A 25,593-nucleotide genomic window follows, 5' to 3' on the forward strand; every position below is an offset into this window, starting at 1 on the left:
GTTGTGCAGATGTTGTATATTAACTTACTGTGTTAAGTGCGTTTAATGTAGTGTCATCTCGAGAGGCGGCTAGACAACCATCTTCTGTCGATCCTCCATCACACATCCCTGCAAAGGCAGCCATGCTTCTGCAGACACAAACGATGGATGGTTTGAGCATTAAAAAAAATGAATAAATAAGGTGCATAGTATAAAGAATACCTCTGTACTCTGCCTTCAATATGGGTCGCCTAAGTTACTGCTTGCATCTAACAGAGAATTTCACTCATTATGCAAAAATAAATAAATATGGTGACCTTGTTTTAATAGAAATTACCAACCAGCAGAAATTTCAAACTAGGAGGGAGAATAACGAACTGAATGTGAAAGCAATGTACTGATTGAAACACTTATTTTTAATCACTGCTTTGTCTTTCATATCAGTCCAATTTAAAACCAAAATATTGTTTCCAAATAGGTTTTTACACACAAAAAACAATTTTAATGTGTTTTTTTTTTCATTTAAAGCTTTACAGCAATGCAACATTAATATGTGCAATGAAGATTTATTTATTAAATGATGGCAGTAATAAAAACCGCTAATAGGAATAATAATGTGAATTGAAGCATAAAATACATTCAGATAGATATTTGTATTCAGCTTTGATAATTGTGTCAATAATAATAATCTCTTTGGACATAAATTCCTAATTTGATATAGATTTCAGGGACTGAACATTTAGTGGAGAAAATTGAGGATTAATTGCAATAGATTTTATTATGGTTGAGATGGTAAAAAATGCCTGTTTTCCTAATACTGTAAAGACCTGATGAAAATAAGTAAGGGAAGTAGTGAGGGACATTTTTTCGGCTTTACCTCAATGACAGCAGTTTTTTTTTTTCATTCACTGAACTGCAGTCCGTGGCTACAGAATATCAGAAACTTAAGCAGCATTTGAAAGAACAGACTGACATCAAGCCTTGCTGATATCTCCAGCATCAAAAAGTGGTTTTAAAAGTTGAATTACAAGAAATCACAGATTTAATATATTGTCTAAGTCTCTCAGACATGTAAATGCGCTCACATCTCAGCTTTGCCATGATAGAATTATATTTTTATCTATTTTAAAACCTGAAGGTTTAGATACTATAGATGTGTGCTTTGGATTGGATTTCTGCTTTCCTCTGGACTCACCTTGCAGCTCTGAGGTACATAAGAAGGTCACAGTCGTTGACCCCTGGCATCCAGACCAGCTCCTCATTCTCGGTCACGGCCCGGCCACCAGGGGAGGGGAAAGGCTGCAGCTCTGGGAGCTTGGCCTAATTAGGTCCACAGAGAAGGAGAGAGACAGATGGTATCACACTACAAATAGCACACAGGCTTGGAAAAAAAAAAGAAATATCAGCTTACAACCCCCTGTCATCAACTTTTAACTTCTGAGAGGGGGCAGCAGGGACAAGTTGGAGTCCAGTGATTTAACACCTCAACTCAGAAAGTCATTACCGAAAGACAAAGCTCTGTTTACAGAAAACCTCTGTTAGATCAAAATGTTTGTATACATCTTTAAATAGGGAGCTCGAAAATAGGCACTCAGAATACAATATGAACTGTAGAGTTTGTTGAACCAGGAGGTAAAGCTGATAAAGCTGAAGAAGGAAATGCTTCTTTACTACTAGTTCTTTTAAAAAACAGATGCAGCATTGATTCAACGGATGTCAACATCGTGGTAAAGAATGAGAATCAGAAAAAAACCTTCTTGGTCCCTATGTACAGTTTCTAACATAATGGATCAACGAGTTGTTTCCAAATCAATATAAACCTGTCGTAAGCACAAATCTTTCTAAATGTATCTATATTATTAGCTTCTCTCCAAGGAGCTTGTAACCAGAGACTTTTGAGACAAAAACGCAAAAAAAATCTGTCTTTATTAAAAAAGAACAACTTTGGTTGTTAAAATAATATTTTGACAATTATAACATTAACAAAGATTTCTATTAAAAAAAATATTACCAAAGGTTTAGCAGGGATGAGCTTAATTTAGTTGTAATTCTGAAATGCTTTTTGCTCAGATTCTAACTTTTTGCTGTTCTGATCTTTATCGAGTGTCAAAAGTATATCATAACAACATTGCCTTATTTAGTCCAGTTATCTGCTCTGGCCAGCATAGAGTCAGCCACTTAACAGACACAATTTTCTTTAAATAATGTTTATAAAGAAAGAATTGGTTGGCAAAATTCTTGTTTGGATACCGATGCTGTATGGCAATTTATAAAAAAAAAATATATAATAATCTTTGTCATTGCTATTTTGTATGTTCCAATCAAACCTGTCAAACATATTTAACCCATGCCATGATATGCTGCAGAAGGCGATAATACCGCAGCTAAGGGTTTTGCTTGGGGACCAAGGGGGCAGTTTGTGTGCATCTGTTCAGGAGAACTTTTGCATTTAGAAACTGTTTTTAAAAAACAGTCTTATTCTTCAATGCAGCTGTTGCACAGCTGGAGAGCTCCTTCAGTCATGGACTGCACCTTAGGTACACAAAATACAGTCTTCTCAGATTCTTCTTTTTCAGCAGCTGTTATACTACATAACCTTCACTGCTCACAACAAACTCAATGAGCCGGTTACATGTCGGCTGTTGATTGCACAGTTGTTACGTTTTTGTTGCGTCATGGTGTTTATCACACACAGTTGTTACATGAGTATTTTGTACATTTGTCAGTTCTTCCTAATTAGCGGCACAATCCAATAATCGGATGTAGTGTCTGATGACAGCCCTGTATTTCTGTTCTGTTGTAACATTTCTCTTTGAAATTAACCCTGGCTGTGTGGGGGGACAAGAAATGACCAGAATATTTCTATAGAACTTAGAGAAATCTAAGGAAAAACAAATATTGATGTCTTTTCAATATCTAAATGAAACCCTATGCTGCCTATCTGGTTGGTGTTCAACAATAATTATATTTTTTAAACCTTTCATCTATAAAATTAGAGTTGCTACAAATTTTCAATCTCAAAAATTCTAAACTTTTCAGACTTCCCTTACTATTTTTGTTCTGTTGTTTTACAGTTTATAATAAATAGAAATACATATTTAAGAAAATCAATGCTTTATGGCAGACATTTCTACTATTGGCAGTCTTTAAAAGGGGAATCTGGGGAAAAAAAAACAAAAAAACTGATGGACGGAGGGAAGGATGACAGAAGGAAGGAAAACAAAAGAGGAATGACTGAAGGTCAAAGAGAAGAAATGATCATAGAAACATTTTAAAAACGAAACAAGAGAACAAAAAGACAAATAGAAGGTCAGAAGAAATTAAGGGGAGAAAGAAATAGCAGCATATGAAATAAACTAATGAAATAAGGAAGGACATGAGGGACAAAAGGAATAAAGACACACGGGACATAATGAGGGAGAAAAAGAAAGGAGGGGCAGAGCAAAGGGTATCGGTAAGAAAGGAAAGAAGATCTCAAAGCAGGGGCAAAGGAGAGGAGAAAGGTTGAGAAAAAAAATAAATCACAAAATTTAGAAATTAAACCAGAGAATAAAGTCAGGAAGCAGACCTGTTAGTTAGATTTGTTCATCTTAAGCAGACCATTAAATATATAAAAACTAAAATCAAAACCCAAACTTTTCCAAGTGGGAAACCATATTTCCTGTTGAAAGGTGACGGAGTAGAATCCCCATAAAAGGTAAAAACCAAAAACCCTCAGATTTATTTTGGATCTGGATTTTCCACATGAATGAACAGTGGTCTACTCTCATTGTGATAACTGTGCAGCCGAAGCAGCATCTCATTTCCATGCTGATGTGCTGTGCAATAACTTACCTGGTGACTCGGTCCCACTCGGATCTCCCCCTGTGTGCTGTTTAATCGCCTGGGAAGAGACAAAGGAGAGTGAAGCTAAATATGTATCCATAATCCATCAAGTTCTAGGTATAGAATTAAAATGTTCAGCTCACTGAACATGACTGAAACAGCTCAGCTAAAGTACAAAGAACATTAAGAAGATGAATGCGTCAAAAGTGCAACAAGTACATAGTGGTTTATTCTGAGAAGCAAAAACAGATTTCATGAGAATGTTCCCTTCGCTGCTGTTCAGAGAAAATGTGCAGGCCTCATATTATGGATGCAGCAATAAAAAAGGAGGAGGGGAGGATGTGGAGTATCTGGCTTTGGATGTGCAGAGCGAGGAGCCTCTGGAAGCGGCTGCTGGTACAAACGCTGGTAGCCATAGAAACTGCTGTTTAATAATAGTGTTCGGATCCTCCAGCTGCAGTGGATTAAAGAAAATGACAAGATGTTCCTTTTGAAAAGCCTTTCCCTCCCCTGTTGCCAAGGCAACGGCTGTGATTTTCATACAAGCGAATGCGAGGCGGCCCAGAATCTGTCAGCATGATTTGCACCCGGAGAAGCTCGTACTCCATCACCCGAACCTAGAGGAAACTCAAGAGGCCGAAAGCCTCTGGCTCTCTTTACGATCCACACAAACCCTGGGGTACTCGGGCTCCCCTTCCCAACACGTCCCCTCCTACACAGTTTCTGTGACAGGAGCGGGTGATTAAAGGTGTAATCTGAACTATGGCTGACAGCCGTGCTGGCACAGACCCGGATACAGACGCAGCGCAGAAAAACAAAACAAAAAACTTTCAGCTGCAGTAGGTGACCCTTACATTAACAGCCCACTGCTCCAGAAAGTGTTGCAATACTGCATCTTATTAAATAAACATTTGCAGCACCTACAAAAAAACAAAAACAAATGTAATCTAATACAATGTTGAAAATTTTATAGAAACAGATAAACGCTGCAACAATCATTTAGCAGAACATAAAACTGTAACCACATAATATTGGGTTAAAACCAATATAATCCTCTTTTTAATTCTCTGTTCATTAAGTTAAACTATTATTTTCTGTGAATTCAAAACCTCTAATGTTCTCAGAAAAAAAAAATCTCAAGCTCATTTTCCTCTTTTCATAGAAACTATGCTATAGATTATCCAACTATTTCTTTATCCAAAACATGAAAAAAGATCACATCCATTTATGCAGCAAAGCCAATTTCTCAGAGATTTATCTGGTTATTACTGAGCTTAACTTTTTGGTTTTTAAAACAATTTGGTAGCAATTAATAATTTGGATAGATTTATTGAACAGGGAAAAAATAAAGGCTTTTTACTGTTCAAGTTTATTTTGATCTCTGGATAAGTATTTGGTGCATGTTTCAATTAACTGTCCATGAAGATGTGTGAAAGCTGTTTCTCTAGATCCATCTAAGAAAAAGTGCCAATAGAATGGACGGCTCAAAACACAAACATGATGTGAAAGACACGGCTATCAGCTCTGAGTTTACAAAAAGAAAAAAAGAAAAATAAAATATGTATACTTTGGACTAATATGGATTTTTTTTTTTATGTGATAACCAAAGTTTGCGAATGTGTTTCTGACACTTTGCAGTTGGTTATGTTGACAGTATATTTGGCAGGAGGTTGTAAGGATAACAAATGAGGACCTATGCTCCAGGATAAAAAAAAAACATGTCTGGAAAAAAAAAATGCTTTGATCCTGCAAGAGTCTTCAGAGATGTGAGCAAACCTATACCAAAACCATTTGGAGATTTTCCTTTAAGATGGAAATGCTTCTAATGAATGGAATTGGCTAATTTCCCTTGATCAGCAGGTCAAATACTGTAAAAAAAAAAAAAAAGTTCCCGCACTTTATTCCATATTAAAGCAAACAACTCTCACCATTTTGAGTCTACGATATCATCGCAGTAGGTATTCTAACAGACACCTTTAATGCAATAAAAAAAAAACATTATGGACACAAGCTCTTATTTTAGTGAGCATATTGTTTATAATTGCTTATAATATATAGTATTTATTCACTTTGTTGCATTAAAAAAAATGCAATAATTACAGCGTTATGTCCCCTTTAAGTATTACAATCCATAAATGAATAAAAAAGAAACAAGCTACACATCAAAGAAAAACAGAAATGGATGTCTAAGAGAAAAACACAGATGTGTGCTAGAGAAATAAACTGCAAAACTTAACAGATTCATATTTGTAACACAGTTAGTCATTCAGATTTATCCTAGAGTATTTTTCCAAAATGGGTAATTTGGAAAATAAAAGCTATCCAGGAGCTTATAATTTAATTTCCTGCACCACTTAATCGTGTTTATTTATGTTTCCCCCCTAATAATCCTAATAAGACTACTGCTAAGTGCAATAAACAATGTTAAACCTATCTCTTTATTCCCTCACAAATTCAGCTTAAATTCAGCATTAGCACACAATCTTGTCAAGTAATTAGAGGCTTACGTCTAAAACCCAAACAACGTGACAGTCAGAGCAACTTGCTGTGTGAGTGTAATCAAGGAAAAGCCCCGCCCACGCTATCAATTTCAGCCAATCAGAGAGCCGGACTTGTGGCACACTGACATAATTGCAGTCCGGCTAAGACAGAGCAACTTAAAGGTATTAAGTATTAGTAAAGCCGAGCCGGTGGAGTTTACTACGCCATGTCAGCTGGGGCTGTAAAATGGAGCCCGTTTCATAGCGCTACGGTCACCCAGCTGGGAGAACATGTATCGGCTCGGTTCTGAAGGCGAGCGCCGCTACAAACACCGCGCATTTAGCTGGACCTTTATAGGAGCCTATTTAAGGCGCGTTTCCTCCGTTACTAAAGCGGGATGCAGAGCTGCGGTGAGGGGCTGAATGAAAGGAGCAGGCTCTTTTCTTCCTCCCCGGCGCCTGACAGCGATGCGGGGCAGCGAACATCCCGCTTTAACCGCAGCAAAATACGGAGAGGAGAGGAGAGGAGAGCGGACCTACCTCCGGGGGCTGAACAGGTCGTCCATTTCTGACATGGAGCCCCGAGGCTGGGTGGTGACACCGAGTGCGCGGCGCTCTCCCCCCTCCTCCTCTCACACCTATTCCTCAAAATGGAGAGGCACGCATCCGCCTGCTGCCACGGAGAGGTGCTCACTGAGCTTGTGCTGTGACCTCAGCCTCCACGCACAGCGTCAACAGCTCCACTCGCTCCTCCGTGGGTTTCTACTGAGCATGTGCCGCGACCTCACACACAGAAAAAAGCCCGTAAACACAGAGGGAGACACACGCGGGATGTGGATCCATCCCTGCGACGCAATCATGCTCCGACTACCCAACGAGGAGGGAGGGGGTCTTCACCGGCAACCCCCGGTAACAATACCAGGACTGCTGTTAATGCAACATGATAGATGCTCCAACCAACACATTTTAACTGCAGCTGCTCTTCTATAATGCGCAAAATCAGCCCTTTATAAAGGGAATTCCTTTACATCCACACCACCTCTTTCCTGCAGTCTATGGAAAACAGAAAACCCCCCAGACTCTGAAAACCCTGCTGTAACAACAGATGTCTGCAGATATTTTCCAAAGGACTACTTGGAAAGCAATATTTGATGACTATTACAATCATGTGTCCTGGATTCATCCTCTGCAAGCCTGTAGGATGAGGAGTCCCTGCAGTAAATAATGACACCGATCACAGAACTGAAGCATAGTTTCCACTCAGATTCTAATGTGCAGCTGTTATTCTGATTTTAAATTAAATAATTGATAATTTAACATCATGAAAGCCCTTAGCACTCTTCCAGTCCCACAGCAAAAAACTAAACAGAAAACTAAATTCTTTACAAAAAATAACCAACATTTTAACCAACTAAAAACCTGTAATTGAATGTAGTTTATTACAGTTTTATTACACTATTATTATTATGGAAAGAGAAATGAAATCGACCAAGATCCATAAAAAAAAATTAGAATAATTGGTATTTGGAAAGAAAAAGAATCCACTTGGAGAGTGATAAAAAAAAAACAAAAAAAAACTCAGTGTACCAATACTTCTTTCCATTCTGTAATGTGTCACAATCCGCTCCAAAAACAGTGAGAACAGACCGGTAATTAAAACCTGGTGCATAATTTAACTAATCTAATCAATGACAAAACAATTTAGAAGCCACGGGGGTTTCCCCAGATCCTTTCCCATAATTACGCTGCATTAGGATGACTCTTTGTTTACTGATAAGATGATCAGAGTAATGAGCAGACGCTATCAATGGAGTATTTGCCCACAGTCAAAGAGGCAGGAAGGAAAAAATAAATCACACTTTTCTTGCCATCTATTTGTTAATAGGAATAGTAACAGAACACCGATACTCCTGGGTGTTAAAAATATTTTGTTTAAAATAAACCACCCGCTTTAAATATTAAAGACATCCACAGATCTGCTTTCATTTTTGATGTTTAGCTGCAAATCAATCTGAAACTAAAGAACCAATTGCCATAGAGAAGATGCATTTGATAGAGTTAGCTTTTCTTTGTAAAAACCCTTTGGAATACATTTTTTTTACCTTGTTATCATGTTAGATTATTGCTGTTTTATGACAACTGAAAGTAAAATAATAATTTTAGTCTCTGAATGATATTAGTAAAATATTTCAGAGTCCTATAACCTGAGCCGTGGATTTCTGCAGCTCCTCCAGAGTTACAACATTTTCTTTTAATTTTACAGTTTTATGCGTTTCTTTGTGTTAATCCCAATAACATGGAGGTTTATAACCATGGCATGAAAGAACATAAATGGTACTGCATGAGGAACCATTGTAGTGGATCAGCAGGGGGTGAACACATGGCAGCAGCTCACCTGGTCTCTGGGTTGTATCCCAGGATGTAGAAGAAGGAGTCGATCCGAGCTCTGAACTCGCGTGCAGCAAAAATGTCAGAGAAATGGGAAATGTTGCATTTCCCCCTGGAAGACAGAACGCAAAATCTTAAGAATACAATATGACAAAAAGAAGCTGTAATTAAAACCTCTGTGGAAGTTTATTTAATGGAAGCAGCAGGTTTTTTATTGTCTGCCAGCGAGTGCTGACGTATGATGAGGCTTCCAGCTGTGTGCCGAAGCTGTGCACATCTACCAAACATGCCTGCTTCAACTCATCGCCTGCTGCTGAGGTGTTTGAGACAGACGCCACTGAGATCTAGACAGGTTTTCAACCTGCCTGTCTGCCTCCCCCCACCACCAGGAAGATCCCCCAACCAGCAAAAGAGAGAGGGGGGGGGGGGGGGGGGGGGGGGGGGGGGGGGGGGGGGGGGGGCTGAGGCTCTGACCACATCTTGATACCATTTCCCGTTTCCAGCACCCTGGTGTCTGACTCCATCAAAATAACAGACATCACACGCATGTGGAGCTCGGCTTCCAAGCATAGCAACAGTATCTTCCTCTCCCTGAAAAGATTAAAGGAGGCTAGGGCAGGCCTGCGTCGCAGAGCTGCGGCATTACAGCATCCCACTGGAATTCCCTCCCGTTTATCTAAAGCCCAGAGAATAAGTCAAATCAAAGGGAGCTCTGTGTAGCAGAGGTTGCCGCTAATTTTCCCTGAAATCACTGGTTTCTGGAAGACATGGCTTTACTGCTCACACATGGTTCTGGTTAAAGATAGAAAGGAAGGGGGGGTAGGAGGGGAAAGGAGAGGCGCAGAGAAGAGATGGCGGCAGGGACAAAGAGTGGTTATTGACTACGCCTACATGCTTTCCTGCTGATATTAAACAGGGGTGCCATCAGCTGCACAGCAGAGCTGCAGACAGGTGCGTCATTAGATTGCTAAGGCATAATAAATAAAATGGGCTTGGACAGTTTATATCCTTATAATCTTAATAACCCTGGAGCATCATTTTAATGGATTAAATCGGGTGTGATAGGCAATGCAGTTTTTCTATCAAAACGACAGCAATGTAAACCAGCAAAAGCAGGTATGAAAGTGTTGCTTTAACCTCAATCACGCCTAACTAATAAAATAAAAATCTTTCTTTGTTTGAAATGACATATCAAGAATCAAATATTATTCTTCCAAAATTACCCTGATCATTTAAAAATATACAAAATAATTTACAGTCCAGAGACAAAGAACTGTGAGATCTAATGAACAGTAGGGGGCGCCACAAAAAGAGCAAAATAATAAAATATTTAAGATCCTTCATTTAGAATATTTGCCAGATAAACTTTAGTGTCAGAAGACAGCTAAGTTTAAAAGCATCCCATAGTGACAAAATATAATAGTGAGAGCCGTGAATTTCAAGCACTGCATTGTTTGTGCTGTCGTACCTGAGAGCAGCAGCATGATATGTGTCCACATAGTCCGAAATGAAGAGTTCTCGACTCCTGACCACTGGGTCTGTGATGACCAGCTCACGACCAGAATCTAGAGGAAGGGAAGCAGGAAGATGCTCAAGGACAAGTTTATCATCTGCATAAAACAATAAACCCATTAGTATATCACAAAGAAGCAACAAGGAGGAACGACTATCTTTTTAGCATCTCATTCATTAAGTCATGAGCAAAGTGTTTTAAAAAAAAATCAAAGCTGTAAAGCTTCAACTTTACTAAAATGATCTTGGTTCTAGGTAATAGAGATCTAGAGGAGACCTAGGGCCACCCTGCTCCAGCCTTGAGACAGTAACTCAGAAAAACCAAGGGTTCCAGCAGCATCCTCTGTGGAAGTTCATCACTCAGAGGCCAAAAACCCAGTGGAGGAAGAGATGCAGCGATCAGCTTTTTAAATGTTCAATACAGATTTCTGGTTTTCTTTCTGCTTTGATTTGCAGGTTCTGAATTTTGGTTTTCTTTCCAAAATATACAGGACAAAATTTCTGTTAGTAATAACTTGATCATACATGGAAAATATGAGCTGCAACGTTCCTTCATAGGGGTATTTGTTTTTTGTTACACTTTTTATTTCCAGTTAATTAACATTTTTATATAATAATACATACATTTTTATTTGGATGTGCAAATAATTTATGTTTCTATTTTAATCAAGAAGTTCCTGTTGCATTTGGTCTGTTTTTTCTAGCTTTCTGTAACATTTGGGAATAAAAAGTCCTCTAGAAATATTTATTTTTTTGCTGCTTCCTTGTCAAAGTGCAAAGTTCTGAGTTTTTTCTCATCGTAATTTTTCAGACCTGTTTTTTTTTTTAATTTCCTCAACATTTTTTTTTTTTTTTAATATTCTGGATATTTTAGCAAAATGATTCACTTTAAACGCTGGTGCAGTCATTTTATTTGTGGGTTCCCAATCCTGGCATAAGGCAATTTGGACTGAAGAAGACATGAACAAATAGTTGCCACAATGCTGTAGTCTTACTGCCATCCACTAGAGGGTGCCCTCACTAGTGTTTGTAAGAGAAGCAGTCGATTTAAAGTCCAGTCAGGGATTATATATTCAGGTTAATGGCAACAAGGATGCAGAATATATTTTATGTGGTTGTGTTTGTAAATTTAAACACTGGATAAACTCCTTAAGGTAGTTAAGGAGGACAGAAAAAGACATGAGAGCAATAAACACTGTAACGGCACAAAGCCTCTACCAGCACAGGTTGTTACATTACACACAGAATTATATCACAGTTAGTATTTTATTGAAACAAAGAGGCAAACAGTCTGACGGCGCATTAGAGCAACATACCCTGGCTTTTTATGAGTTTCCTGTCTCCGTTCATCTGAAATTATGACAGTTTTCTGCATGTTTTATGAATCAACTTTATCCAGAAAACACCAAGCTTTCTGTTTTCTTATATATTTTGAATATATTTAATAATGTATCAGAAAACATTATTTTTTATCCAGTCAGTATTTAATACAGCTGAATACAGTTATTTCAAATATAATGATGTAGTGCTTTCTAAAACTCAGCGTATTGTAAAAAATATTAAGCACTTCATGATACGGAAAGATCCTTTATAAAGAAGAGAAAACTAATGTTTTTAAGAAAATGGCCGCCTTTTAAGTAATTGTTAGCTGAACGAAAATGTTAATCAACTTGATACATCATTTACATCCCTGCTAGACACATATCTATCTTTCTTTTTTGTCGTCGGATTTAATATCCAGCAGCTAACTGTGGCTGACAGAGCCCATGTTCAGTGGACGAGCGTGTGTGAGTGCGTGATGAGTCCTCTGGCACAGGCGGTGTAGAGAGTGCATGTGCTTAAGGGCCAGATGACACCGCGGGTTATTAACACTTGACAGTGCTGCTGTCAGGCCTAAGGGAGTGTTACCCGGGGAACAGCACAGATCCACAGGATTGGCTTGGCTGCCTGGGATGGTGTCATCTGGTTTGTGTTTGAGATGGGATTCACAGCCAGCTCTCATATCACCCAATAGAACGGGAGAACGCAGACAAGCATGTGTGTAAGGGTGGCGATGCACAGAGATAAGGGTATCTATTTCTGTGCGGAGTGTCGATGGGTTTGTAAAGCCCATGACCCGCTCTTACCGTTCTCATTGTTGCGATCCTGCACCAGGTGCTGGTACACGGAGTCGGGCACCTCCGACTGGCGGTAGTACCATTTCACATTCATCAGCAGATGGTCCCGTTTACTCTGAAACACACAAAGAGGGAGGAAGAGAAACAGAGCGAGTGAACAGGAGACACAGAGAGCTTCCACAGCAAGATAAACAGACATCATTTTGTTTGATTACAACGTCACAGGCTGGCCTTTTTGGCAAGCGGAGGCTAAGGCCAGATGCATTGTTCATGACTAACATGAAAGGACGCCAAAAGGCCTACAGAGAGAGTGAGTCAATTAAAAAGGGATTGCAGGGCATTTAGAAATTTAATTTACTAAACAGTGGTGGAGGAAGGAGGTAGAGGGTGGGTCACTGGTTTCTTTTCCTAACCTAATAATAATAAATATGTCCTTAAATAAGCTATTAAGACCATTCTTGAACAGGAACAGCATATTCTCCCTTTGGTTCCCTCTTTATTTTTCTATTGCTGCCACCAACTGGCCATTTCAGGAAGAGCAAGTCAGAAAATTCATGTTATCTATAATTCAGCCAGCAGGTGGCAGCACTTCGGCAAATAAAGAGTCTTTCCAAGGCAAAGGGAGAAACACAGACATGAGGAAGGAAAGAGAAAAGGGAGGGGGTTGCACACAAATCATAAAATCTAAGACCCATGCTGAGGTGAAGGATGAAAAGGGCAAAATACTGTTTTCATTTCATGATATGAAACTTTTATTGGACCTTCCTATTAAGCCTAACAGAGCGTCACAGTAGCTTCAGAGAACACCAGAAGAGGCTGCTTTCGACTGGGTGCAGGAATGCGACGCAGTCCTATTAGCCTGAGCCATCTTGATAAAAGATTCGTGCTGCGGCGCACTGACCGAGACACCTGCACTACCTGCAGACAGAGGCGAAGATATGCAGCAGGGCAAAAGGTTATGGTAATCAAAGACAGGCTCTTAACATTCAAGCCAGTCTGTGCGTGAGGTCAGGGGGAAGATATTTAAAGCCAGCATTGTTATGCTATGTCACTGAGGGAGGAGATGAAGCACATGCAGCCAAGTAAATCATCACCTCCCTGAAACCTCGAGCCCACCTCGGTTTTATCCATTTCCCTCCCTTACTTCTCACTACAGCCATTATTTTCCCCTCCAACACATCTTAATTTTATTTTCTGCTGTTTTTCTCCCTTTTCTGAAAACTTGGAGGAGGGGAGTGAATAAGTGAGTCTGGACGTGTTAAACAGCAGCTGGCATGCCGTCAGTCAGCTGCATTTACTGCTCTGGATGATTACAGGAGCATGCACGCCACATTGTGCAGCCACACACAGGCTCTTCTTGTGATTCAACAGAGACCCAAACTGATAGAGTGAGACGAGCCCCCCTCCGTGCACACATACACACTGTGCTTGAAGAAATGTGTGCAGTGACGTCATCTCCCAGCAGTAGGCCTACCCACCCCAACCTCTTGTCTTATCCACACGGCTGCCTTCTAGGACTAACAGCAGAACGAGTTGTTATCTGGTGCTTATACATGATGAATCATTTAAGGAGACTGTTAATGCTACCTCTGTGTCTCATTCTCTGCCTGCCTAAATCACAGCAATCAAAATGAAGCAGTAGATTTGCAGTTTCTGTCGTCAAGGAACTCATAATATCAGACAAAGGCTGCTGTTAATACAGGAAGCAGCTTAGAAGGGATGATTTAGTTCATTAAGGTTATCAGGTTTTTCAAACTAATCTGGCCCAGATGGAAAAAGTAATATTTCTTTAAACTGGACTTTGGAAGACTCTGTATAGTCCAGACCTAGTGGGGGAAAGAAAAGATGTGATGTAAGAAAGACTAAAAATGTTTTACGTGAGATTTTTATTTCTCATAGTGGAGCAATCCTACCCTGAAACTATCTGTAGCTACAGCAGGATGTTTAGTAAAAATATAGTTCCTCTTTAGACATTTTTAGTTAATACAATTATAAACAAAAAAGGCAAATAGGGTATCAAAAGGTGCAGGTCAATTAGGAAAGCCATTTTCTTTGAAATCTTCATAAATTTCAGGTAACCTTTGATGTTAAGTTTCATTGATGATCTCAAACATCAGGACAAGAAATCAACAAGCAAGGGATTCCTTTTCATACCATTGTAGGGCGAGTGGAAACATACAAGCACATTTAGAGGGTTAACCTAGACATACAAAAAGCAGATCCCAAATGTTACTTCCACTATAATCAGCGTCTTTGTCACTGCAGAGTAGCTGCCACTCAGCAGAGCAGGCTGCAGCATTAAACCTCTCGGGCAGAAAGAGGGAGGGGAAACGGGGAGAGGAAGAGCGAGTGTGCAACATATGGAGCACGTAGTGGGAGTTGAGCTCAGCGTTCAATTATCGCAATTCTATAAACATGTGGGTTGGAAAAAATGAGTAGATAACGCAAGGAGAAAACGAGGACAGATGACAGACAGCTCGGGCCTGACAAACAGAACCGACTCGCTGCTTTGTCTGGGTTTTTCCTAAGCCTGCCGCAGAAAATGACAGAGGGAGAACGTATAAGAACCACAATGCTGAATTGATTAGAGACATTCCACATTGCCCCATAGAGAGTTGAGGATGGCTGAGCCTCGCACAATGTCAGACATCTTTGTCTGTCCTGCCAGAGGCTAAACACAGCGCTGCCCTCCCTCCACATGGGCCATAAACCCTGGGAATGCTTTTGCACAGGGGCCAAAGGCTTTACTTACCCACTACTGAGAGGAAGAAATAAAACAAACAAAAAAAAATGATTGTGCAAACAACTGGAGGTGATAAAAAGGGCAAAGTAAGGATAGACAAAGTAGCTGGATTAGATCTGGAGTACTATGACCATCTCATTTCCTCAGATGTTAAATGAAAACCGTCCTCCTACTGCTTTACTGAACCCCCCCAGGGAACAAAGCCACCCCTTTATGCACTGAGATGATATAAATCTGACAGTCATGCTTTGGGGGATCAACACAATGGCAACTCCTCCCTCCAGTGGCTCAGACTGGCCTGTGGCGCTCTTCAGATTACTCATCAGACAGGGATTACAGCAAGGCAGGGCCCTTCCTCAGAGAGTACACATTAATAGGTTCAAACATATACTTGGTCTGTCAAAATTTTCTCTAAAGAAAAATAAACAAATGATGCATCCACTTCAGAGTTACCAGCAGCTAAACAATGTGTGAGACAGTTAATTCAGCCTGTGACCAGCTAAAGGTGGCTGGCCCCTTCGCTCCATAATGGCCGTGTAGCCTTCTTTGTGTGGCTGCATGTGTGTGCAGTCAACTCTGGAGGTAGGGCCCCCTGAATGCAGCCACGACACCACAAAGATGGAGGGGGTGGGGGGTGGTACAAGAGGTCAGCCTTTATAAGTGCTGTCACTAAATGTGAAAAGAACCAGCTATGTTATTTAATGGGGGAGCTATATAGGTGTATACAATTAAAACATGGACTCTGCCTTTAACTCCAAATCCCATTCTATTTAGTAGCTTTTTGTTTTAAAGAGCAATCAAAGCAGCTGGAGCAACAGATTTATGGGTAAAATGATTAGCACAGATTGAAACTCTTAAAGACAACAAGCCATTTGTTTTAGAGCAAACTTCCCTTCTGGGTACTCTTCACATTTCTGCTAATCTGAACATTTTGGGATTTAAATAAGACAGTGCTGTTTCTATTTTTTACCCAATTAAAGTCCTACACATTTTTCAACATACCAGCCTCAACTTCTAAACAGTTCTCTGTGCTTTAGGTCCATGGATTGGACGGATGGAGGGATGATGGACCAACAGGTATGGGGAGAATGGATTAATGATGGGCGGACATTGATGGAAGGAGGCGATTTCTGGACAACAAGAAGTACAAATATGCCAAAGTGTTCCTTAGAAAATGAAACTTCAAACCCTGGAACCGTCATGAAAGCTTAAAGTTTAAAAATATGTTCAGCCCTCCTGCTTTCTGCTGAAAAACTGAACTCAAAGGTGACAGGCTGAATGAACAGCTGACACGCCTTCATTGAAAATACAGGTACATTTAAAAGAGCTTCTTCTCATTTCATTTTTAAACGCTTTACTGATGTTGAAGAAGGTGAACTACTCTGCTTTTAGTCAAGCATGTCTCATACATAGATAGCCCTTTTAAAGTTTCTTACATCTTCGTAATTTCTCCAACTACACGTAAAACACCTTTTTGATTCTGAAGTTATCTTTGCGTCTTCTTCTCTTAAAAAACAACGGCATTCAGCATGAAGTTTCTGCAAAAATATTTGTGACGATTCTTCGTCCTTTGATCCATAACAGGAAAATATGAATGGTGGGCTCACTGCACTGGAAAGAGATGCAAATCTGATCAGCAGCTCATTTCTCCGGCATTATGGTTTTATTATTGGACACACATTTACATTTTAGGAAAAAACTCCTGAAAACCTTCCATCTGCTCTGATTAGCCAATGAAAAAACAATGTAAAGATTTATTACACATATGGATACCAGCTGTGGTATCAAAGGAGTTACCAAGTTTGGGTTCAATGTGCACAGTTATGGTTTAGCTTCGATGTCATGGGATGGATCACACATCGATGAAGGCGTCGGGATATTCTCTGGGTGAACCATGTGCTTGGAGAATAAAGCTAGCATGCTGTTTGGTGTCCTAAAGTTGTGCAAAGTAAAAATACCTGTGAGTTTCTCTCAAATTTGCTGAAGCCGTTATTTAGAGAACTGCCAGCGGTTACAATCTGGAAGCTGAAAAATAAATCTGATGCCATATTCTCCCAGCCCTCGGCGCATTACTAATGGGGCTTTGCTTTAAACAATACCAGATCCTCCAGCTTCCACACGACAGCCTCAGCAGTGCACCTTGTTAACAGGAAACCTCTGTTTATTTTCTGTGCTTTCCAAACACTCTCCTTTTCCTCTGCCAAGTCTTTTTGAGACCCACCACCTCCACCGTCGGCACACACGCTTCCTGTAATTGGTGACAACAGCAGCCAGGATCTATGACTTCCTTCAGGAGCCTGCAACCAGGAATGAGGAAGCTCAGATAGATCTCAAACATAGACACAGGAGATGGCGCAGAGGGAGACTTAGCAGAAAAAGAAAAGAAAAAAGGGGGGGGGGGGGGTCAAATAGACAAGAGCAGCAGGCGAGACTCTGTTAGGAAGGAATGCCAAGCAGTTCAGCTCTGTTAGGAAGCTGCAGAGCTTACAGCTTAGTTAGCTAATGCCCCAGGGGTAGGAGAGCGTTTGGTTTGCTGGATCAGGGCTGGTGGCTGTGTGACACTGACACAGGGCTAGAAATGGCAGGGAGGGCGGCGTGTGGGAATGTTCACCTTGCCTGTCGCAGGGGAAGAGCAGGCACGACCGAAGAACAAAGGCTGATTGAGGCATTTGGAGGCTGAGATGAGATCTGGGAGGACTAATCTGCTGCTCCGACATGATAAGATTAGAGAAGGGAGGGCAGGAAAAGCTGGCTGGGAAGATCACACATATACTTGCATAAACATGCACAGTAAGATGATGGATCTGATTGGAAAGGTTTTCCACCCCTCCCTCATTTTCTCCTGCGCTCACCGAGACAGAGCGATCTGCCAGCACACCAGTGCTCAATAAGCACTTCCATCTGGACGATAGAACACCAGCGTGCGCTCTGAAAAACCTGCATATGTGTGGCCGTGTATGCTGGCAGGTTACAAAGGATCTGCTGTGGTCGAGCAATCTCCATCATCTCACTGACTCACAAAGGACATGGTTTCAAAGGACAAATCACATAGTGTTTAAAAAAAAGTATTTACACTGCTAAAGATTTCTTCTGGTTATGCCGTCATGTCCATTTAAGCTGTTTTAGATCTAAATCAGTTTGGCAGATTAGTTTGAATTTGACTGTGTTGGAGGGCTTGCCACCAGCAACATCCTGTTTAAGGAAACACCTCAGCATCTCAATTGAATTAAAGTCTGAACTTGACATAGTCACTTCAAAATTAATGCTTTTTTAGCCATCTTAGTGGACTGACGCACATAATATAAACTCTGTACTGCTCAGCCATACTAGTGTGTGTGAACTTAATGGCTACAATTACTACTATTGACTATGACTACTTACTATTTAATACCCTGTGAAATAAACAGTTTCTTTATATTTGATACCCAGTGCTATATATATATATACCCGATTAAAGGACTAATGTCTCAGCATGATCTGGAAAAACTAATCCATGCGTTTATTTTTAGTCGAATCGATTACTGCAACGGTGTTTTCACAGCTGCAGCTGATCCAGAACGCTGCTGCCCATGTCCTCACTAAGACTAAGAAAGTAGAGCACATCACCCCAGTTAAAAAAGCTGTCCAGCAGAGAAGCCCCTGATCGTTAAACTACCACTACCATGATTGTATGTCACCAAAAACATGATTGTATGTTTTCTTATATGGTTGCACTTTTGTCTCATCAGTTCCCCTAATGTTCTCTCCCATGGAATGCCTTTTTAAGCCTACTTCAAGAAGTCAGGCAGGTTCTATTTGTTTTAAAGGATGGGTAGGATATAGGTTGGTCTAGTGAGTGCAATAGAACCTTGTTTACTCTCAGTTAATTCATAAATTAATACAGTAGGCAGTAATATTTTCACAGACGGGCCTGGAAAGCCTTTTTTGTTTGAAAACAATCTCTGGATTTCAATTTTAATATCCACATTCGTTTTAATGACATAAAACATTGAAGTTTTCCAAAACAGAGAACACAGAACAAATTGATATCACTCATATAGTGACCGGGCGATGGAGTAGGGCCGGCTGGGATTCTGTCTAAGAGGTAAACAAAACCAGTGCTTAATCAGACCGTCGGAACCAGCGGCGGTGTGATCCAACTCCTTTCCTCACCGGGTTCTGATCTAAAACTCTCTGCTACCTCATGGCCCCCCTTCTTTGAGGAATGCTTAATAACACTAAACAAATCCTGATTACAATGTTTGAGAGCACAAGCTGCTTCCCTGCCTGGCAGCAAGAACAAATGGAACGAGTGTGGGAGGCGGGGGCGATGTGGAGGTGAGGTGAGTCCCAGCTGTGGTGGCACTGCTGGCGGGACTTCTGCACCTCGTCTACACAGGGGTCTCTCTCTCTCTCTGCCTTTTTTTTTTTTTTTTTTACTTGACCTGTTTGGATATTAAATCGGCACCCTCTGCTTTGAACACACTGAGCCCATCTGTCAGCCCGGGTCCATATTGGATTGAATGAGCATTAGCTGAGTCAAAGTGGGTAGATTTGCTCCTTTCTCTTTGTGTATGTTGGGTGAGGGCCTTTTAGGCATGAGCGCCCACGCCTGACTTGAATTTAACCTCCCCCCGAATGTGGACCAATGAGGAAAAGCATAAAATACTTTGTCGGACTCACTAGCTGCTTTATGTGCAAATTAATGACAGGCAGCAACAGATCTGAGAGCATTAACAGGTCTTCATCGCATCCAGGATAGAGAGGAAAAAGATGAGGGGGGCTGAGTCACATGAAATTCACAGATGATACTAATTAAGACTTCAGGGCCACTAATGGCAGATCATACAGCCAACAACAGGCCTCCTTTAACGCAGCTGAGGGTCACAAGCACAGCACATGACTACTCCATAAGAGGTCGAACACATTGCTCCACTCCATTTTAGTAACAAAGAGGGCTAATTGGAGTCGTATTTGTTTAATCTTCCCTTTTATATAAATAGTTCCCAAAAGGCAGAAGCGGCATGACCAATCCATCAAGCTGACCCCGGTGCCGTCTCTTCCAGACACCGTGAATGGTGCTGAGAATTGAGAACACTCATGTTGACTACTCGCTTCGTGAAAAAGCCAAGCTGCTTCCAACCCAAATATTTGCCTTTGCCTCCAACACACTTCTGCCGCAGGGTCGTTTTTAGCCAAGAAACTCAAGACGAGCTAAGTGGTGGTAAAAAGAGCAGCACTGTTTCTGTTGGGAGGAGAGGTCTAGTGAAGTATATATTCTGAAATTATAGTCGTTACCTGAAGAACGACTGAAGGGCATTGGGGACCTGATGGGTTTTGAAGATTTAGGCTAAATTCAAATGCAGAGTCCACAAACTTCCATTTATTTTTACTGGGCCGCAATGCGTTAGACCAACCCCAAGTGGCACATAATCGTCATGTGGAGGAAAATATACAGATAATTTTCACTTTGTTTAAGAACGATGGCTGAAAAAAATGTAACATGCACAGGCATTTAATTTAACTGAGGGACAAAAAGCAGATAGAGCTCATTCATTCGGAAGTTTACCGTTTTCTCTAGAAGGCTTATGGCAAACTAAACAGATTATTATTTTTTTTCTTTTTAAATGCCTTTTTTTTGTTATGGAGGAAATGACTAATATTTAATCAGGATGGACCTTCTGATTAACGCAGGAGGACCATGCCTTTGTAGATATGCTGTTATGCCTTTTTCCATTTTTACTGTTGAGGAATCCAGTGGGCTACATTTAAATGAAAGCCACACTTCTTGTTTTTCTTTTTTTAAAACTCCTGAGTTTCCATTATCTTCAAGTCCTTTAAGTTTGTTGTAATGTGACAAAAGGGGAAGCGGTTCAAGTTTTCTGCTTGCCAATAAACTCGGCTGTATGGAAATAATGAATAAAGAAAATAGGAGAAGTACTACTGCCAACTTTCTTCGAAGAAATGTTTAAAGAATAAGCCTGGGAAAGCTCTGAAGCACTAGCAGGTTATAGGAACCTACTTTAGCTCTAAGAAAGCCTTCAGATGTTGGCCGTAGAGAACAGATGGAGGTATTTAGAGGGATTCATATCTGGGTGTTTAGATCATAATAATGACTTTATTTCTCTCAGAGGAAGACGTACTGTTAGAGTCTGCCAGAAAGCACAGACATCCTGACTTAAACTTTTTGTTTACCTGCTTTTAGCCAAACTTACTTTTATACGTAACATCCTGCTCTGGGCTTTTGTCTGTGTAGATGTGTATGTATATAATCTTAGACAGTCTTCAATGTTTCATCTATAATACAGACGCTCTTTTTTTGTGTTTTTCTATTTAAATGTTTGGTGTTTTATGATCATCCTGTGGGAAGGTAATGAGATTTCTTTCCAACAATATCTGCTCTACAGCAGAAAAGTAATGCTCACAGAGAAGGGTGTGAAGAAAGGATATCAGCTTGTGTGTGTATGTGTGGATTTGCCATATTGGATGTCTGCCCAGGCAGATAATCCAAAACCCTCTTGTGTGTAGGACCACCAGTGGCAGCTTCCCGGGAAAGCTAAAGCAAAGATAGAGCAGTGTGCTGAGTGAGGGCTGGAAATGAGAAGCTTTTCCTTTAAGCAATGCTAATCAATGTCTCACCTTAGTGTAATTGACACAAGAAAACACTAATTTAACTGGCGCTTTACGGTGTACGTTTTCAGAGTGGTGTGTGAAAGGTTGAAAGGTTCAGTCTGCACTTCCTTTAACGGACTCTTTGCAGAAATGTTCTAGATTTAAAATGATGTTTATCAAAAGAACACCTATCTTTTTCCTCCCTTTTCTTTTTTGGTGTAAAAAAAAGTGATCAGTAGAAAAATCTGAAATGACAGGCCAGACTTTAAAAAAGAAGAAAAAAAGAAAAAGCTAAAAATGTGAATCGGCCAGGAAACGGGAACAATGATACACACGGTTATTTGGTATAGATTTATGATCCCGCTAATACGGATGTCAAAGCTCATTTCAACAAACACACAAACACCCAGGAGGGAGAGGAGTGGTGATCACCAGCTGCAGATGGAGGAAAATAAGCAGTGAATGGGTAATGCAAGCATTCAAACGCAGATCCTAACGCTGACTGTGAAACTGGAGGGACAACCTGGTGCACAGCTTTGGAGAAAACAGTCAGCTCAAACATTTGTGCTTGCATTGCTCTATCTTTTTTTGCAGATCTTCATCTCTCAGTCCTTCCTCTATCTTTGTCTGAAGGTGACCTAGCCCGCCTGTCAGTCTCTAGCGATGACACTGGCTGTATCAGTAATACATCATGTAAGCTGTGTATCAGCCAGATGCTGCGTGAGCTGAGCAGTGGGTGGTCTGTCAAGCACGCTCGGGTTGTACAATATGCAAATAATCACATGCAAATGACCTGCCTCAGTGTGTGACAGAAAATCGGCAAAGATGCAAATGAAACGCGCCATGCGATGTTAGATTTAAAGAGGTTGCAGGTCTTTTCACAGAAACACAGTTAAAATGGCACTCGAAGAGGCTGCGGCATGAAAGCTGGAGAGGAATGTGATTGCACACACATATATGGACAGAGAGGCCAGAAGCTTAGAGCAGCCTCCTGCTGTGCTGCAACAAGAGGTGTATTGTAGACAACACAGCTGCAATAACAAGTCTGGCTCAGGGCTGCAGGGAGATGGGCTGTGGACCCTCAGACCAGACCGGTGGCTGCCATATTGTGACATGATTAAAGGTGAGTTTAAGCGGGTGTCAGGAAACATAAAAAACCCCACACATTTGTGAAATATGAAAACTGATCATTTCAAGTCACAATGATTAAACATTTTGCTTCCCTTTATTTGAAGCAGGCGTAAATTTTCCATCTTCAGAGTCAGGATATTTATGAGAGTTTCTAATGAAAGAAAATGGACTTCAATCTTTCCCTCAATCAAAAGCCTTTTCCTGTTCAGAACATTAACAAAGAGTTGTTAGCAGGGGATGATATAAGAGAAGCTAATGGGTGATTACATCCACTAAAGTCTTTCAGATGACAGCTGCAATTTCAACCAAAAAACAACCACCATGTCCAGCTGTTTCTTCTCAAACAGATGTAGCAGGGTTCCAATTTATGCTGTTCTGTTATGTCAACATCTTTTATTTGTTTCAAAAGAGCAGAAAAATAAAGAGATTTCAAAATTTGCAAAATACTTATTGTCAGGTTACAACAACTTTAACAAGCTACATTTGGGATTTGATGAAGTTAGATGTAACTAGAGGGAAAATAGTGTGAGGTTTAAACATTTTTTGAAAAGTTGAAAGTTGTCGCCTGCATTTGGGAACTTTTTTTTAACCCAATCTCTGATTTAATGGTAATGAAAAACCAGCACAACCAAAAACGCTTCAAATATAGCTGGATAATTAATATAGTAGCAGAAAAGTTAGGGGTTCAATTATGCATCAGATATTTTTACATTCCTGAATAAAAACAAGTTCAAAATAAAACCAATTATTGTCCCAAAATTACTACAACTGAGCATAAAAACTGAAACAGATTGTTACAAAAGAAAAAAAACTAAAATGTGCTAATAACAGCAGGGATGTAAATCTACCTAACCTGAACTCAATTCACATCTTAGTCCAAAACTTAACAAAGAAGAAGGACATGAGGACCAGCAAAATGTCCTCACTTTAAATGTGAAATCAGAAAATGGTGCTCACTCTGATGCCCAAACAGTAGCACACACAAAACAATGAAACCATATTTTATTCTTTGTTTTACAATCAGGCACGTTGTGCAGTCTATCACATGAGATCCCGGTTAAATACATTAAAGCTGAATTAAAGCTGAATTAAAGCTCAATCAGTCAATAATTGTTTAAACTTGGAAAATCTGAGAAAAAGTTCATGAATATTTATGCAAAAAAAAAAAAAAAACAATGAATACCATACAATAAATAATAGAAATATAGAATGCTGATTGGGATTATTTTCATGAATTTTGAAGTAATGCATGAAAAGCATGAATAATAATAATTCCTTTTTTAAGAGGATATATTTAATCAAAGTAAGAAGTGGTGAAATAAGGAGAGTGGTGTACCATTGTGTAAATTATTAACAGGACAGGCAACAGAGCAGTTCTTCTGTAGTTACTGAGCAGACATGCTGTGAATTCAATACAAGCAGAAGATATTCTTGATATCGCCGTTTGTTTGAGCTTAATACTGTGCATTTAACAAAATAAAAACCAAAACAATGCCACTACAAAAACCAAAAGCTTGTGTCTTTAGCCCAGCAAATTTCACTGCTGCCCTCTGAACAGTCCCTTGCTGCAGACTTCCCCAAACTGTAAAACCATAAAACACAAATTGTTAAGTAAACAACTGCTCACTAATTGTGAAAAAGAGGAAACAGTGGAGCGATGAGCACTGTGTGTAAAACACAGCGGTTATCGTTCACACACATGAACACACAAGCAAACAGGGAGCACCCACAGAGAAGGCAGCGCCAGACAAAGGAGGCTGAACGGCACACAAACATCTCGACTCGGTGCAACCTGCGCACATCAAAGCCTTCTCCTCCCATTTATCTGTGCCTGACTGGAAATCAAAAGGCATTCTTTCAATGCACTCTTGCAAACTGACTGCATTTGCTTTGTAGGGCAGCAGCATTGTCCAGGATGGGGCAGGTGAGGTGAGGACTTGGTTGCAGACAAAGACATAAAAAAAAGCCTCAAGTGTGTCTGTTTGTAAAATGTTGCAAGAGAAGATGAGGAAACATCTAAAAGCATTCAGATGAATAATCTGTGTAGCCCAGGGTGACCGTATGCTTTTGGTGGGGACTTCCTACCCACCAGAGAGGAAGTGTCCGTTTACAGCACACAGCTCAGTGGTCCGCCATTACATCCTGTCTCCCAGCTCTAAGCAGACGCACTCGGTGAAACCCAGCCCCGGCTTTGAAGTTAAATCAAGCAGAAGAGAGAAACGGTTCACTATACTGTGCAGCCGGCGTGAGCAGATCTGTTGGCGGACACACAACCTGAACACAACCAAAACCAAACGGTGGGGTTTGTGAATGAAGATGGTTCATTTTTGGCCTGGTTTTACTGAATATCATCTCTTGTTGTCGCAGCGACTGACATCCACCTGTACTTGTGTGTGTGGGGTGGGTGGGGGCGCTCTGATACGATCGGCCGGTGATTGAACGATCCGGCGGTGTGTGGAACCCAACAGGGCGTGGTTATTGATGAGTCGGCGGGTATCATTGCCATGGCAGCCCATATATTATCATCCAGAAGCCACGCCCCCTCCCCCGGTACGCGTCCTTAACCAATAGGCAGGTGTTGGAATGGTTGAGGGATAGAGGGGAATGCTAAATGTGCTCCTTGATTGACACAGCGCCTCTTGTTTACGGGCGCCGGGGAGATTTGCATCTTCTTACAGCCGCCCCTCCTTCCTCTCCCCTCTCTCATTTCTTCCTCCTCTCCCCCCCATCCACCACAATCCGCGCTGTTTTTGGAGTCTCTGCATGAAGTGGATATTACCCCACCCTGCTGGTGAGATATTGATCAGCCTTCTCCTCCACCTTCTTC

The 25,593-nt window shown here is 40.6% G+C and overlaps 1 protein-coding gene across 6 annotated transcripts in view; it reads right to left on the reverse strand.

Annotated features, from left to right (window-relative positions):
• The window catches only part of rerea (arginine-glutamic acid dipeptide (RE) repeats a), a 167,964-nt gene that overhangs the window by 34,027 nt on the left and 108,344 nt on the right, over window positions 1-25,593 (reverse strand). For 4 of the 6 annotated variants that reach the window (XM_038305947.1, XM_038305948.1, XM_038305949.1 and 1 more), the window contains exons 4-9: window positions 12,311-12,416; window positions 10,141-10,237; window positions 8,680-8,784; window positions 3,814-3,862; window positions 1,175-1,299; window positions 29-128 (exon numbers count right to left, since the gene is read on the reverse strand). In XM_038305947.1, the coding sequence (XP_038161875.1) occupies window positions 29-128; window positions 1,175-1,299; window positions 3,814-3,862; window positions 8,680-8,784; window positions 10,141-10,237; window positions 12,311-12,416 (582 nt within the window). Of the gene's footprint in view, window positions 1-28; window positions 129-1,174; window positions 1,300-3,813; window positions 3,863-6,824; window positions 7,006-8,679; window positions 8,785-10,140; window positions 10,238-12,310; window positions 12,417-25,593 lie in introns of those variants that run through there. The other 2 variants (XM_038305952.1, XM_038305950.1) reach the window with 2 other exon arrangements.

This window comes from Cyprinodon tularosa, unplaced genomic scaffold, assembly GCF_016077235.1.
Source record: "Cyprinodon tularosa strain WSP-4 unplaced genomic scaffold, ASM1607723v1 ctg57, whole genome shotgun sequence".
In the NCBI taxonomy this organism is placed as follows: Eukaryota; Metazoa; Chordata; class Actinopteri; order Cyprinodontiformes; family Cyprinodontidae; genus Cyprinodon; species Cyprinodon tularosa.